This window comes from Stegostoma tigrinum, chromosome 4 (genome assembly GCF_030684315.1).
Source record: "Stegostoma tigrinum isolate sSteTig4 chromosome 4, sSteTig4.hap1, whole genome shotgun sequence".
Taxonomy (NCBI): Eukaryota; Metazoa; Chordata; class Chondrichthyes; order Orectolobiformes; family Stegostomatidae; genus Stegostoma; species Stegostoma tigrinum.
In genome coordinates this window covers 10,491,716-10,508,842 of record NC_081357.1, presented here as the reverse complement: position 1 = coordinate 10,508,842, position 17,127 = coordinate 10,491,716, and the positions used below count along the sequence as shown (strand labels likewise).

General features: G+C 42.9%; 1 protein-coding gene across 2 annotated transcripts in view; it reads right to left on the bottom strand.

The window, feature by feature from the left end:
• Positions 1–2,937: 2,937 nt before the first annotated feature.
• The window catches only part of lin9 (lin-9 DREAM MuvB core complex component), a 95,592-nt gene continuing 81,402 nt past the window's right edge, over positions 2,938–17,127 (bottom strand). For both annotated transcript variants that reach the window (XM_048531849.2, XM_048531850.2), the window contains exons 13-15: positions 14,977–15,159; positions 8,390–8,487; positions 2,938–4,619 (exon numbers count right to left, since the gene is read on the bottom strand). In XM_048531849.2, the coding sequence (XP_048387806.1) occupies positions 4,514–4,619; positions 8,390–8,487; positions 14,977–15,159 (387 nt within the window). In that variant the 3' untranslated portion in view covers positions 2,938–4,513. The remainder of the gene's footprint in view (positions 4,620–8,389; positions 8,488–14,976; positions 15,160–17,127) is intronic.

The window sequence follows — 17,127 nt, the reverse complement described above, 5'->3', positions numbered from 1 at the left end:
AGGCTGATGGTCAAGTTCAGTACCCACGAGAATGGCCTCAATCGTGATCTTGGGTTCATGTCGCACTACAGTTGACACACACACACACACACACACACACACACAAGCACAGACATATAAATCAATCTTATAGGGGGAATTTGCATTTGTAGATACATTCCATTTTGTTGAAAAAGTGCACAATTTGTAGACAGTCAATGTGACATTTTATAAATTCCTACTTTGGAAATAAAACCAGTCTGACTCCAAATTAATATACAGCCAGATTCTAAACAAAGCCTCACACCTTATGTGCCTGTTTGACCTGGATTGTCATCTCTGGTATATGGAGGGAGCTGATAAAACCTTTAATTGTCTCAGGGCAGTGACTTGAAAGAAATTCTGGAATTTGCATATTAGTCCTTTCTAACTGATTAAAGATTTTACAGCCATCTTAAGTTTGTTCAATACATTCACATCAGTTCTATGACCCCTTTATCTTTTGCTTATAAATTTGGTGTCTGATGCCACTTCTCCCTGTAAATACTGACAAACTCCCAGTACCTTCAGTAAATATTGATACATTCCACAAGAAACTCTTGTAAATACTGACACACTCGCAGGGTCACCTTGTAAATACTGACATACTCCAAGGGATTCTTCGTTAAGTACTGACACACGCCCCAGGAATCCCCCCGTAAATATTAACACACTCGTGGGGATCTCTTATAAATACTGATGATTTGTCAGTGAACTCACGACTGCTTAGAACTTGTTACATGCCAATAGATTCTGTTACGTTAATGAACAGAAAATGACACTGTAATATGTCAGATTCCTGACAACCTGTTGTAGTTGGTGAATGTCTGTACTTAGAAACAACTTCATTGTCCATCCCCCGTATACAAGTCAGTACTTTTTTAGAAACAGTAACTTATTTACCCTTTATCTCCATCGGGTGACTGTCCGACGTGTTGCACATATTTACAGAATTCACTATTCCTGACGATCCCTGTAATAAATATATATGTCTATAATGTTCAAATATAATTAATTTCTAACAAAGACAAAAAGGGACCTGAAAAGACAGACATGAAAAGGCTTTTTTCTTGTTGTAGAGCCTAGGACCAGAGAGTATAATCTCAGAATAAAGGATCACACACTAAAGATAGAGAAAAGGAGGAATTCCTTCTCTCAGAGGGAAGTGAATTTGTGAAATTCTTTGTTGTAGAGGACTGTAGATGGTGGGTCATTCAGTATATTCTAGACAGATAGATTTTTAATCCGGAAGGGAATCAAGGATTGGGGGAAAAGGCAAGAACCCAGTTGTGGAATATCAGATCAGCCATGATCTCAATGAATGGTGGAGCAGACTCAATGGGCTGAATGGCCCACTTATGCTCCTACTACTTATGGCAAATTAAAAATGAAAGCAATGGAGATTATCAGGTCTCTGATGCCGTTTGCCCCGGTTGCCTAAGGTAAACCAAAAGTAGTTCTTCCAGAATGTGAGCTGAGTTTTACCAAGGGGACGATCGCTGTTCTGACATTGTGAGGAGTTTTTTTCCAAGTGGGTTGTTGAAAAGGATTGAAAAAGGGGATAAATTACCAGCCCCTAGAATTAGGACATGAACAAGATTTGAGAATCAGGAGGGTCCTCTTCAGGGAGCAGTCCTTATCAGGAAGTCTCTCCTCATTAGGGACCAGTCTTCATCAGGGTGTGGTCCCTAATGTGGTGTGACCCCCCCCCCCCCCCCCCCACCACAACAATGAGAACTGACCAACTTGCAGCCACGTCTCTGTAATGGCCTCAATTTTGACTAATGGTCAGTTGACCCGAAACATTAATCCTAATTTCTATCCACAGATGCTGCCAGACCTGTTGAACTTTTCCAGCATTTTCTGTTTGCATTTCTGATTTACAGCATCTGCAGTTCTTTTGGTTGTTATGGCTACTATATCATTGTTTCTAGTTTGAATCTGTGCCTGCCAGCTTATTTAATTTGTTCCTTACAATTTTGAAACTTGACAGTCTAAAAACTAGTAAAACCCAAAAAAAAGAGTTAACTCTGTTCTGAGGGTCATTGGACCAGAAATGTTAACTGATTTTTTTTCTTCACACAGATGCTGCCAGACCTGCTGAGCTTTTTCAGTAACTTCTGTTTTTGGTGTAATTTTTGGAGAGTGTAAAAAATATTGTTTGATTTGCAGTCTTGTTCTTTGGTTTGTCATTTTCTTAACTAATATTCTTTGGGCTTTTTTCATGAACCAACTTGGAAAAGATGGGAGCCAGGAGTGAGAGTATAAAAAAAACCACACGTGGGGTCCAGAGCAGTGAAGGTTTAACCCCTAATGGTAGTAACCCGACAATCCTCTATAGAGGGAGTGCCATTTGATTGGAAGTACTGTCGTCTTTCAAGTGACACATCAAACGATGAGTTGTCAGCTTGCTCAGGTGAACACGCAATGGATTCGGATTCTATTGGACCACATCTTGCACAGTTATTGTGAAAAACAGAGGAATTAGGTCAAATTCACTTTTGATTTCGCTTTGCGTAAAATGGAACGCTGTCAGTGTTCTGTCCAAGTCGTCTATGATGTGCATGCCTTGTGTTTTCACACTGCACTGATCTGCACACTATCTTGTGCACACTAGGCTCTAGACTGCTGCAGGACTACACACCTTCCAGGTCAAAGCTCAGTGAGAGAGTACAGAGCAATTAAGGATCTGTAACGATTAAAAAGGAAATAAGAAGTCAAGTCCATTAGAAAGCAGAAAGATATACTGTACAAGAGTGAACATGAAAGAAATGGGAGAAAAAAGTCAGACTTTAGTGTGGGAAAGACAGAGGGAAGATTAAAAAGGCAAGAAATTGAAAGAAGAAACTAAACAGATAGATGGAAAAGAGGCTCATTTTAATTATATATTATCTTTATTTATAAATATTTAAAGCTGCTTTCAATTTTATACACCATACAAAAGGTAACATATCTGAAAAGGCAGTACTACATACACTAATTCTGATTTAATTACAACAGCATATAGAACTATCTGGTTGAAATTCTGAGAAACTTCGAGAGTGCAAGGGGAAGAAGATTCTATTGACATTGAAAATTGGAAGGGAGAGAACAAAAACAGATACACTAATACTAACAAAAGATAGACTTTAAAAAAAATCAGCCATTACCAAGTACAAAACCTGTTAAAGTTTGAAAATAATAGTTCTGTGAACATTTTTTTGCTTTTTAAAACATTTAAAAAGTCACCTCAGTTTCTCCATCCCAGGTTTGCTTAATCAAAAATGGGTAATCTAGATTGATTTCCCCTAAAGTTACACTTCAAATTGGAAATTTATTAAAGATTCAAAACTTTACAATAATCTACATTAAACTGGAAACATTTATTTACCCACTCATTACAATATAAACATTTAAACACACTTAAAAATAACGACCAACTTTCACATGACAGGTTTGCTCTGTGGCATCTCTTGCATGAACAGTCCTGTGATTTGGCAAGAAATGGGTGTAAAGGAGAAAGGATGGCAGTGTGGGGCAAGATAACTTCAAATTATTTGCAAAAGAATCCCAATGTCACAATAAGCAACTTGTTTACAGGGTGGGGAATAGAAAGTTCCTCAGCTGCATCGAGCAATACACATTTTTTTCTAATATCTCCTGACACTATCAACTCCTCCTCCAGACTTTTCACTGGCTCCACATGCAGAGAACTATATGGAACAGATGGGATGAGTTTGAGATCTTTCTGGTCTATTGTGAGCAGAGCAGAGGATAAAAAAACTTGAGCTCAAAAGGAGGAGGGTGAAGGGTTCTGAGGCACCTCATTACATTCTCTGCCCACCTCCCCCTCTCCTCTGTTTAACCACTTGCTCTGAGCGGCACCTCATCTGAAAGCTGTGACCTTAAATCGCTGGGAATGATAGTGATCTTCTTCGCCAACACAGGTCTCACTTTGTTCTCAAAACCAGACAGGAAGAGAGTCTTGGGCAGGGATTGGAGTGGTGCTACACTGACTGAACCTGTTGAGTGGCAGTGTAGGCCATTCAGTGACCACTGCCTGTCTCAAATGCTGCAGGAGAGAAATCAGGACAGAAATGGAGGCAGAAGAGAAAATCTTCAGCATCATGGAACTCCAGGACTGGAAGATGCAACCAGTGCACCTGGAGATGGCCGTCGCGACATTCCTTTTTCTGTGTTTTTAAAAATAAAAACTATTTACATTTTTACATAATTCAGCTCAACATCCTCAGTTTACAGTTACTATTTACAGTTAGAGAAAGCATGAGTAATAAACCTCTAAATGGCCAAACATACAAAAATAAATCAGACTCCTGAAGAGCTCAGGCTGCTGCTGCGCTACATATTTAATGAAAAAGTACAGAGTAGGAGCACAGAAACTGCTCTCCCTATCATGTGTGTTTTAGTTAAATTAAGAAAAAACAATCTCTTCTTTCCTTCTGCCACTCTCAGGCTCCTGCATGACTGTCCTGGACGAAACATTCATCATTTTCCTTCAATCCCTGTTGGTGTTGTTGGCAGTGAAGGCATGGAGGTTTCCCATTTGGCTGAGGCCGCTCTGGATGTGGGCTACATGGATTTCAACGTTGTTTTGGAAGCAGCTACAGAAACAATAACTTATGTTGAGATCGCCCTTTCATGAGGCAAAACATTTTGAGGCATATTAGATCAAAAGGTTAACCAAACAGGCAGACTTTGAGAAGAATTGGAAAGGAAGGGAAAGGGGTGGAGGGGTTTGAGGGAGGGCATTCTTGTGCTTGGGCCCCCTTGGCAGCTGCAGAGGTGGAGCAAAATGTAATTTGGGGACATGGAAAATGTCAGAACTGGCATCTCTGTTGCGGTGAAAGGCACCACAGGATATCAGATGAGCAATATGGAGACAGAGGAGCAGTGGGGAGAGTTAACGATGGGTATCATCACACGTGGAAAGTGATCGTGGATTTTAGATAATGTCATGAAGGGCAGCATACAGATAAGAAACAGCCATAGAGATTGATCTTCCGGGTGGGGCGGGGGGGGGGGGGGTGGATTTCTGAGATAACAGGGTGGGAATGAGAAGGAAAACCTTTGCAAGTGACATAACTGATTGGGTACAGTGGAATCAGGGAACTTAGGAAAATCGCCATTCAGCCCCTTAAGCCTGTTCTACCATTCAAATGATTTCATGGCTGATCTGTGGCTTAACTCCATATACCTGTCCTTGACTCACGTCCCTTAATACCTTCGTTAATCAAAAACGTTATCTATCTCAGATAAAACTAATAATTGATCTAGCATCCACTGCCATTTGTGGAAGAGAATTCCAGACATCTACCACTCTGTGTCAAAGTGCTTCTTTCTTTCCAGGTCTCCAAAATGGTCTGGTCTTAATTCTCAGAATGTGTCCCCTAGTTCTAGAGTCTCCAACTTGTGGAAATAGTTTATCTACCCTGTCTTTTCCTATTAATGTCCTGAATAATTGATCAAATCACTCCTTCACCTTCTAAATTCCACAGAAAGCAGGCCTAATTTGTATAATTACTCCTCATAACTTAGTCCAAGTATCATTCTTGTAAATCTGTCTTGTACTTCCTCCAGACCAATATATCCTTCTTAAGGTGTGGGGCCAGATCTGCTTACAGTCCTCTTCCCTCCTCAACACCCAAGGTCTCTTTGGACTTCCACTATATTTAACTCCATACCATCCAGAAAGTACCCCGATTCATCCTTGTTCAGCCCAAAATAGGTAAGCTCATTTTTATTTCCTACATTGAACTCCAACCATGATGGGAAAGCTGGAGGGCTTTTGAAAAAGGATGTTGTGGTCAAAAGCTTGAGAAGGGCAAGGAGGAAATGTTTAGCTTTGCCACAGTCACAGATGATTGTCAGTTGGCTTGTAATACTCATATGGAATGTTTTGGTCCTGTGGCAACTGGCTGAAAACGGAAGACATTCAAACAAGGAATTCTGGCAGATATGGGACGGACAACACATTCATGTTCATGACAGGAAAGGGGACTGGCCTCTTGGTTTCAGTGGCAGCAGTGCCAACCAGACTGCCGACGGGAAGGTAAAGGCAGTTTTTATATTTCCTGAGAGCTGCCACCCAGGTGGATAGAGTCGTTAAGGTGGCAAATGGTGTGTTAGCTTTCTTTAATAGAGGCATTGGGTTCAAGAGCCATGAAGTTACGCTCCAGCTATACAAAAGCCTGGTTCGGCCACATGTGGTCACCTCATTACAGGAAAGATGTGGAAGCGTTAGAAAAGGTGCAGAGGAGATTTACCAGGATTTTGCCTGGAATGGAGGGAAGGTCTTATGAAGAACGGTTGGGAGCGCTAGGGCTTTTCTCTTTAGAACAATGAAGGATGAGAGGGGACTTGATAGAGGCGTGCAAAATGATCAGAGGTATAGATAGAGTAGACAGCCAGAGACTTTTTCCTAGGGTGGAGGTAGCTTTGACGAGGCGACAGTTTTAAAGTGAAAGGAGGTAGATATTAGGGAGACGTCAGAGGTAGGTTCTTTACTCTCAGTGGTTGGGGTGTGGAATGCATTGCTGGAGAGGGTAGTAGAGACGGCCTTATTAGGGGCATTTAAGCAGCTATTAGATAGGCATATGGATGATAGAACAATGTAGGAGTGGAGGTTAGTTGGATCTTAGGTTTAGGGGTAAAAGTTCACAACATCGTGGGCCGACGGGCCTGTACTGTTCTATGAATTACTGATGGGGCGATTGTTTGCAAGACCAGAAGATGAATAGGAACATAGGAAGAGAAGCAGGCCATTTAGCCCATTGAACCTGCATCACTGTTCAATATGATCAAGGCTGGTTAAACAATTCAGTCTCTTTTCCCCACCCCATTGCTATAACCCTACATGCTGCTGGTCATCAGCAAGATATCAATCTCTACCTTCAACATACTCAAAGATTGAGCCTCCACTGCCCTCTGAAGTAGGGAATTCCAAAAGGATCACAACCCTCTGAGGAAACTAATTTCTCATCTTGGATCTAAGCAGCACTCCCCTCATTTTTAAAATTGTGGCCCACTGGTCCTAAAATCTCTGACAAAGGGAAACATTGTATCTGCATCTACTCTGTCTATATCCCTTGCTATGCTGTAAGTTTCAATGAGATCATCTCATTCTTCAAAACTTTACAAAATACAAGGGCAGTGTGCCAAATCTCTCTTCACTTATGAAGTCCCACCATTCTGACAAATCTAAGGGTGAGCTTTTTTTTGAAAGGTGATAAATTCAAAAGGGAAAGTAGCTCTTGAGGCAAGGCAGCCATTAGCAGCAAACATCTGAGTGTAGAGACCAGGAATGGGATCAACAAAACAATAGGCAAGACTTATAAACAAGAGAGAAATTAACAAATATTTTTATGAGATATGGGTGTTATTGGCAAGGCCAGCATTTGCTGCCCATTTCTATTTGTCCTTACAATGGAGTGACTATATAGTGTTGGGCTTAAAAGTGATATTCTCAAACCAGATTGTTAAAGGTTAACTGCTGATGGCAATGAGCAATTGAGGGAAGTTGCAAAGTATCTGAAGAACAGCTTGCTTTGACTGGGAGGTAATCAGGTGACGCTGTATTCTGTGAGAATTGTCCTGTTATGCACTAACATGGGGCTACCTGGATGTTTTTCTTAGCCCATTTTGAAGGTTGGAAAAGTACTGCAACCATTACAAAGTGGAGATTCGGCATGTAATCTTAGATCCAAAAGTATTAATATCAGGACTCCCCACCCCCCACTCATCAGACTTTTCATCGCAGGGTTGGGGTTTGCAAGACCAGTGCAATAGAATCCAAGATAGAGCCCCGGGTGCTACTGTCACCAAAGACGGATAGAAAGCAGTGTGAAACTCACTTGTTTGTACGTACAGGTATGTTATGTAGTTTAAGCTAATAGATTCATTCATTAGTTTTCATAGTTCTCAAATACATATTGAAGTAAATTAAGCTCATAAATCTGTTTCATATTAAAGTATACATGTCTTTTTGTATTAATTTTGTTCAACCTTAAAAGAACCTGTCGTCAGATACTGTCAGCCGAACAACACAGTGACTTGAGGCCATTGTTTTGGGTCTTGAGTCACAAGTGGGGCAGGCCAGACTAAGTAAGGATGGCAGACTTTCTTGGTTTAACCAATATTCTTCAACAAATCTGTTTTTGCAACAACTGAAGAGCTGCCATGGTCACCATTATGGGAACCAGCTTTCAATTCTGCATTTCTGAATTTCACTGCACCTACAATGAGATTTGAACCCATACCTTCAGCACATTTGCTTCAGCGTTTGGATTACTGGTGCAGTGGCATCAACAGTACAATACATTCTTCTGCATCCCTACTGAAGAAATCGTTTAGGAGGAAACCATGTTCCACCTACCTTATGTTAGAAGCGTCTATAGAGCTTTTGATGTCATTCAAGGAGTCCGTCAATGATTTGAATTCAAAAGAGTTTAAGTCCCCTCCTTCTGCCAGGCACTGAGAGGGGAGGGGAAGAGACAATACAGCTTCAATGAATGCAGTTCCATTTAAAAACAAACTTTAAGCACTTAAAATCTGAAATGTGACGTGCATGAGTTTAGAATAGCGAAGTCAGCCTATCAAAACTCAACTCTTCTGCTCAGAGATAGTTGGAACTCCTGATGTTGGAGAATCTGAGATAACAAGGTTTACAGCTGAATGAACACAGCAGGCCAGACCGCAGAGAAGTAGGAAAGCTAATGTTTCAGGTCTGGACTCTTAAATGTCAGCTTTCCTGCTTCTCTGATGCTGCCTGGCCTGCTGTGTTCATCCAGCGACACACACCTGGTTATCGCCAACCCTTCTGTTCTGCTTCTTTCCACCTCTGTACCTCGAAACATTCACAACCAGAGATCATGACCTAAAGTACATTGTTGGCGGGGTGGGGCGCAGTTTGAGACACAAGAGGAGACTTTATGGGGCCTGCACAAGGAGAATGGGAGGTTGGGATTTGAGAGAAGACTGAATTTTGTTCACTCCAGCACATCACTGGGACGATACTCTCATTCAATACTCCGAGGCTGAAGGCCTGCTTCTAGGGCTTTTTCTTATGATTACCCTGAAAATCTCAGAAATGCAGCCTGGTGTTCAAATGTTTCTCTCCGTAAGCTATTACCACTGCTCAATATCCACAGCAATTGTTAACTACAGGCCACAGCTCTCTGTGCTGGGATGAGCAGCAAGTGCTGCTATAAGTTGCTTCAGTCTGCCGCTCAATCACAAAGCTACACCTTTTGGGATAATGGAGATGGGTGAACTGGGCTCAGACAGAATGTGGGCCCGTGAGGACAGTGTGCTGTCCTACAGGAGCGTGGCACACTCAAAGGACAGTGGTCATTTGAATAAAGGTACCAGAGGTTAACCCTCATCACTTCTAGCTCAGTAAAACAGCCAATGCTTTCAGCAGGAGAGAGGAGGCCTACACCAATCTGCAGTGTTAACAGTGGGTGCATGACTTCAATGCAAGTGAGAGGTTATCTATTTTAGACCAAAAAAAGGATAGATCAGGGTACTTTCTAAGTGGCTATGAAGTTTAATACAATTGATGTCCAAAGAGACTTGAGGGATTCAGGTATATAGATCTTTAAAATGTCATAAAAAGAGATGCAGAAGAAAAAATAGATCATGGAATGCTAGCTTTTATATCCTGAGAACTGGAGTACAGAGATGTAGAGGTTATGTTGCAGTTAGACCTCAGATGGAATACTGAGTGTGGATCTGGGCACCACAACTTAGGGATCATATGTAGATCCTACAAGTATAATGTAGGTTTACAAGTATGATATCTGGACTTCTGAGGTAAGGGGAGAGAATATACATATCAGGCCTGTTTTCCTTAGCATTTAGAAGGTTAGGAGTAATCTGATTGAAGTCTTCAAGATATTAACAGGGAAAGACAGGGTTGATAAAGATAAATTATTTCCACTAGTTGGAGATTCTAGAACTGGGGTGCACATTCTGAGAATAAAGGCCACATCTTTCAGGAAAGATGTTAGGAAACACTTGTACATAGAAAAGGGTGATGGATATTTTGAACTCTTCCACAAATGGCAGTTGATTTTAAATCTGAGACAGATACATTTTTGTTAATCAAAAAGGCACTGACGGCTATGGGTCAAATGCAGGTATATGGAGCTAGGCTACAGGTAGTCATGATCTCAAATGGCCGAACAGGATCGAGGAGCTGAACAGCTTAGTCCTGTTGCTATGTACGCACATGCGCATACGAAGATCTTCCATGGCATTATTCATTAGCTCGAAGGTGCACTGTTTTTTGACCATGTGGAGTGGAAAGAAGCTTCGTGAAGAAAGAACATTAGCACAGACCTTTAGTTTCAATAGCTGATTTCTGCTGGGTGCAATTCTATTCAGGAAAACAATCAATGCATAATGCTACGACAACCTTACTCAGTGACCACCACTCCCTTAGACCATAAGACATCGGAGTGGAAGTAAGGCCATTTGGCCCATCAAGTCCACTCCACCATTTAAATCCTGGCTGATGGGCATTTCAACACCACTTCCCTGCACTCTCCCCGTAGCCCTTGATTCCTTTTGGGATCAAGAATTTGTCGATCTCTGCCTTGAAGGCATCCAACGTCCCGGCCTCCACTGCACTCTGTGGCAATGAATTCCACAAACCCACCGCTCTCTGGCTGAAGAAATGTCATCTCATTTCAGTTTTAAATTTACCCCCTCTAATTTTAAGGCTGTGCCCATGGGTCCTAGTCTCCCGATCTAACGGAAACAACTTCCTAGCGTCCACCCCTTCTAAACCATACATTATCTTGTAAGTTTCTATTAAATCTCCCCTCAACCTTCTAAACTCTAATGGCTGCTATGTCCTTCCTGAGGTGTGGGGCCCAAAATTGGACACGGTATTCTACATGGGGCCTAACTAGAGCCTTATAAAGCCTCAGAAGCACATCGCTGCTTTTATATTCCAACCCTCTTGAGATAAACAACATTACATCCGCTTTCTTAATTACGGACTCGACCTGCTAGTTAACCTTTAGAGAATCTGGACCAACACTCCCAGATCCCTTTGCACTTCTGATTTGCAAATTTTCTCACCGTTTAGAAAATAGTCCATGCCCGAATTCTTTTTTCCAAAGTGCAAAACCTCACATTTACTCACATTGAAATTCATCAGCCATTTCCTGGACCACTCTCCTAAACTGTCTAAATCTTTCTGCAGCTTCCCCACCTCCTCACTACTACCTGCCTGTCCACCTATCTTCGTATCATCAGCAAACTTCGCCAGAATGCCCCCAGTCCCTTCATCCAGATCATTAATACATAAGGTGAACAGCTGTGGCCCCAACACTGAACCCTGCGGGACACCACTCGTCACCAGTTGCCATTCCGAGAAAGAGCCTTTTATCCCAACTCTCTGCCTTCTGTCAGACAGCCAATCCTCAATCCAAGCCAGTAGCTCACCTCGAACACCATGGGCCCTCACCTTGCTCAGCAGCCTCCCGTGAGGCACTGTATCAAAGGCCTTTTGGAAGTCTAGACAGATAACATCTACTGGGTTTCCCTGGTCTAACATACTCGTTACCCCTTCAAAAAATTCTAACAGGTTTGTCAGGCACGACCTCCCCTTACTAAATCCATGCTGACTTGTTCTAATCTGACCCTGCACTTCCAGGAATTTAGAAATCTCATCCTTGACAACGGATTCTAGAATTTTACCAAGTACCGAGGTTAGGCTAATCGGCCTATAATTTTCCATCTTTTGCCTTGATCCTTTCTTAAACAAGGGGGTTACAACAGCAATTTTACAATCATCTGGGACTTTCCCTGACTCCAGTGACTTTTGAAAGATCACGATCAAAGCCTGCTATTTCCTCAGCCACCTCCCTCAGAACTCTAGGATGTAGCCCATCGGGGCCAGGGGATTTATCAATTTTTAGACCCTTTAGCTTTTCTAGCACTTTCTCTTTTGTAATGCCTACCGTACTCAACTCTGCCCCCTGGTTCTCCCTAATTGTTGGCATACTATTCATGTCTTCCACTGTGAAGACTGATGCAAAGTACTTATTAAGTTCTTCAGCTATTTCCTTATCTCCCATCACTAGCCTTCCAGCATCAATCTGGAGCGGCCCAATATCTACTTTTGCCTCTCGTTTGTGTCTTATGTATTGAAAAAAGCTTTTACTATCATTTCTAATATTACTAGCTAGCCTACCTTCATATTTGATCCTCTCCTTCCTTATTGCTCTCTTTGTTATCCTCTGTTTGTTTTTGTAGCTTTCCCAATCTTCTGATTTCCCAGTGCTCTTGGCCACTTTATAGGCTGTCTCTTTTTCTTTGATATATTTGCTGACTTCCTTTGTCAGCCATGGCTATCTAATCCCACCCCGGATAATCTTTTTCTTCTTTGGGATGAACCTCTGTACTGTATCCTCAATTATACCCAGAAACTCCTGCCATTGTTGCTCTACTGTCTTCCCCTCTGGGCTCTGCTTCCAGTCGATTTTCGTCAACTCCTCTCTCATGCCCCTGTAATTACCTTGACTTAACTGTAACACCATTACATCCAATTTTGCCTTCTCTCTTTCAAACTGCAGACTGAACTCTACCATATTATGATCGCTGCCTCCTAAGTGTTCCCTTACTTTAAAGGTCTTTTATAAAGTCTGGCTCATTACATAGCACTTATGGAAATTAATTAGCTCTGCTCAGTTTCACCATGTCAAACCTACGTTCTAATTGGCCAAAATAAACCCTCGAATATCATTATGCCAGTGTCTCCCTATTCATTAGCTCCCTTCCCAGACTTAGTCTCAAGATAGTCTATCGCCCTACCACTCTGGCACTTTTTCCTCCTTTGGGCATCTCACCGTATTCTACTGCCTCCTCATTCTGGTACCCACCCTGGATTTCTCTCCAAAAACTCTTTGCCACTCATCTCCCTCAGGCTTTGCACTGGAATAGTAGCAGTCTTCCATCTTGTTACAATCGTGACAATTCACTGCACAGGTCTTTAGTTAAGCTGCTGGTGTTCATTTGATGAAGGTGGCTGAGCCAGGGCAAATGTTGTTTACTTAGTAATGAGCATATGCTGGCAGAACTGGCATGGTCCAAGACCTCCAAGTTCCTTAGAGATGCCCAGGATAGGCTTCAGACAGTGAAGCTGGAAATAGTTCGGTCCTCCATACCGTAGTTGGCCACATTGATGTCTGGGATTAGATAGATTTGCAGGTTGTTGTTATTCCTTACTTATTCAGCTTAGCCAGAACAGCTACAGCTTTTGCAACGTGTGCCGATTTCAGGATGAAATCGTAGACGGCTGGTGATAGTCAAGCCTGGATACAGGAGCCCGTCAACAGCCTCCGATGTCAGGCTGTTAGTGCTGATAAAGGCAGTATGACAACATCCTGAACCATGAACTGTGATCAGAGATAATGGGAACTGCAGATGCTGGAGAATCCGAGATAACAAAGTGTGGGGCTGGATGAACACAGCAGGCCCAGCAGCATCTCAGGAGCACAAAAGCTGACGTTTCGGGCCTAGACCCTTCATCAGAGAGGGGGATGGGGAGAGGGTTCTGAAATAAATAGGGAGACGGACTGAAGATGGATAGAGAAGATAGGTGGAGAGGAGTGTATAGGTGGGGAGGGGATAGGTCAGTCCGGGGAGGACGGACATGTCAAGGAGGCGGGATGCAGTTAGTAGGTAGGAAATGGAGGTGCAGCTAGAGGTGGGAGGAGGGGATAGGTGAGAGGAAGAACAGGTTAGGGAGGCAGGGACGAGCTGGGCTGGTTTTGGGATGCGGTGGGGCAAGGGGAGATTTTGAAGCTTGTCAAGTCCACATTGATACCATTGGGCTGCAGGGTTCCCAAGTAGAATAGAGTTGCTGTTCCTGCAACCTTCGGGTGGCATCATTGTGGCACTGCAGGAGGCCCATGATGGACATGTCATCCAAAGAACGGGAGGGGGAGTGGAAATGGTTCGCGACTGGGAGGTGCAGTTGTTTATTGCGAACTTTCCATATTAAGCAGATGTTCACCTGCACATCTGCCAATGTAGTATACTGTATCCACTGTACCCGGTGTGGCTTCCTCTACATTGGGGAAACCAAGCAGAGGCTCTTTTTCCCAGGATGGAAGGGGCAAGTTTAAAAGAGATGTGGGAGGAAAGGTTTTTTTTGGCCAAATACACCAAGGGTGATAGGTTCCTGGAATATGCTGCCAGGGCAGGTGGTAGAAGCAGGTATGATAGCAAGGTTTAAGAGGTACTTAGACAGACACATGAACAGGCAGGGAATACAGTGAGATGGATCACGTACAGGCCGATGAGATTAGTTTAGAATGGCAACGTGGTTGGCTCAGATATGGTGGGCCGAAGGGCCCATTCCTGTGCTGTACTGTTCTAATGGCAGGAAGAGTGGAATTAAATCAGACTGCTTTCTTAAAGAATTGACAAGGAAGCAATAGGCTGAATTGCTGCCTTCCTTAAATTCATTCTATATACAGACCAACGACATTCATCCTCAGTTACGAAGCAGGATTTTTCGGTCTTCCACAAACATGCAAAAAATACTGGAGTAGACCTGGTAGCATCAACCTCAGATCTGGATTTAAATTTAATTCTCAAGATGCTGATGTGACTCCAAAAGGTCCATCTTATACTGATGGAGCAGCTAGATGACTTGCTTAGCCACAGAGGGCGTTACAGCATCATCGACTAGAGAGACTGGATGTTGGCCATACTAGATACAGGAGGAGACTGGGTTTTTATTTTAAAAGTGACATTGAGTCAGCTGTCGTTTCTGTTGCAAATCCAAACGGGTGGCAGTGTAAGTTTTAATCTGGCAATCAACTACAAATAACAAGATGGTATTAAGTTTCACAATTTACTCAGACAGGACATGAGATCACAGTCTTCAGGTTATTAAGCCCGCTAGGACTACTGTAGCGTGGGACTGAACTCTACCCTTACCTTTATCTGTAGCAGCACTGCTGTCAGCCTGGCTATTAGATCAGTGAGGTTTTCATTCCTCACACTGGCCTGCCCAGTTTGTGACGTGTTTGCCTGTCGTACAAGCTCATGTGCTTCCTCCTCACACCTCCTGCGCATGTCTGTGGGCTGGTCCATGGGTTGCAAGCCCTGGTCAGGAGCAAGCTGTAATTTTTAAGGCCAAAAAAAAGCACAAAAAGGCAAGGTGAACCAATGCACAAACTCTCATCCACTGCAATTAAATATTGCCCTAAGTTAGACCGAGAGAATACTACAGAAAACCCAGTCAACAACCTGCATTTTATGTAGTGACTTGAACAGGACAAAAACATTCTAAGACTCTTCACTGGAGTCTGCTTAAACATAATTTGACACTGAGTCATATCAAAAGATAAAAAGATTGACGACTGTCTGATCAAAGGAGCAACTGAAAAGAAGGGGCAGGAAGAGAATTGCAGAGTTTTAGGGGGTGAATATTAAAACTGAGGCAGCAGATGATATCGTCACCAAGGGTGGAGTGAGGAAAATTGAGAATGCTCAGGAGACCAGAACTGGAGGCAAAGAATCACATAGTACGGAAACATACCCTTCGGTCCAACTCGTACATGCCGACCATAACCCCAATCTGATCTAGTCCATTTGCCGGCATCTAGTCTATATCTCTCTAAATCCTTCCTATTCATGTACCCAACCAGATGCCTTTAATACTGTAATTGTACCAGCCTCCACCACTTCCTCTGGCAGCTTGTCCATACATGCACCACCCTCTGAAAATATTGCCATTCAAGTCCCTTTTAGATCTTTCCGCTCTCACTTTAAACTCACTTTAAACCTATGCCCCTCTAGTTTTGAACTTCCGTACACTGGGGAAAAGACCTTGGCCATTCACCCTATCCACACCCTTCGTGATTTTATAAACTTTTCTAGTTTCATCCCTTAGCCTCCAACACTCTAGGGAGAAAAAACCCCAGCCTATTCAGCTCAAAACTTCAAATCCCGGTAATATCCTTGTAAATATTTTCTGGACCCTTTCAGGTTTAACATCATCCTTCCTAACGGAGAGCCCTGAATTGAATGGAGTGTTCTAAACATGGCCTCACCAATGCCTTAAACAGTCGCAACATGACATCCCAGCTCCTATACTCAATGCACTGACCAGTGAAGGCAAGCGTGCCAAACTGTTTCTTCATCACCCTGTCTGTGACTCTACTTTCAAGGAACAATGAACCTGCACCACCTGGATCTTTTTGTTCGGCAACACTCCCAGGGCCCTACAATTAACTGTAAGTTGTGCCCTGGTTTGCCTTACCGGGGCAACATGTTGGCACAGTAGTTGGAATTATCCATATATTACTATACTGAAGGACCTAAATTTTAACCTCCTACCTAATTTCCTCTATTTTCTCTGCAGGACCTTCTCCCTTTCTCTACCTACGTCATTGGTACCAACATGGAACATAGAACAGAACAGTACAGCACAGTACAGGCCCTTCCGCCCACAATCTTCTGTCGACCTATTATCCCAAGATCAAACTACCCTGCATACTCTACATTTTACTATCCTCCATGTGCCTATCCAAGAGTCGCCTAAAAGTGTCTTAAGTATCTGACTCTATCACCACTGCCGGCAGCGCATTCCACACGCCCACTGTGTGAAGAACCTACCTCTGACATCTCCCCATACCTTCCCTCCAATCACCTTAAAATTATGCCCCCTCAGTCATTCCCACCTTGAGAAAAAGTCTGACTATCCATGCCTCTCTTCATCTTGTATACATCTATCAAGTCACCTCTCATCCTTCTTCACACCAATGAAAAGACCCCTAGCTCCCTCAACCATTCTCACAATACCTGTCCCCTCCAATCCAAGCAGCATCTTGGTATATCTCCTCTGCACCCTCTCTAAAGCTTCCACATCCTTCCTATGAAGCAACTAGAACTGAACACAGTATTCGAAGTGTGGTCTAACGAGGGTTTTGTACAGCATATTCAACCAACTTCTGCTGGTCACTCTCCCAACTCAGAATATTCTAAACCTGCTGAGGCATCCTTGAATCTGGCTCCAGGGAGGCAATGTATCATTCTGCTGTCTTGCTGTCGACTGCAGAAATGTCTGTCTGTGCCCCTGATGAG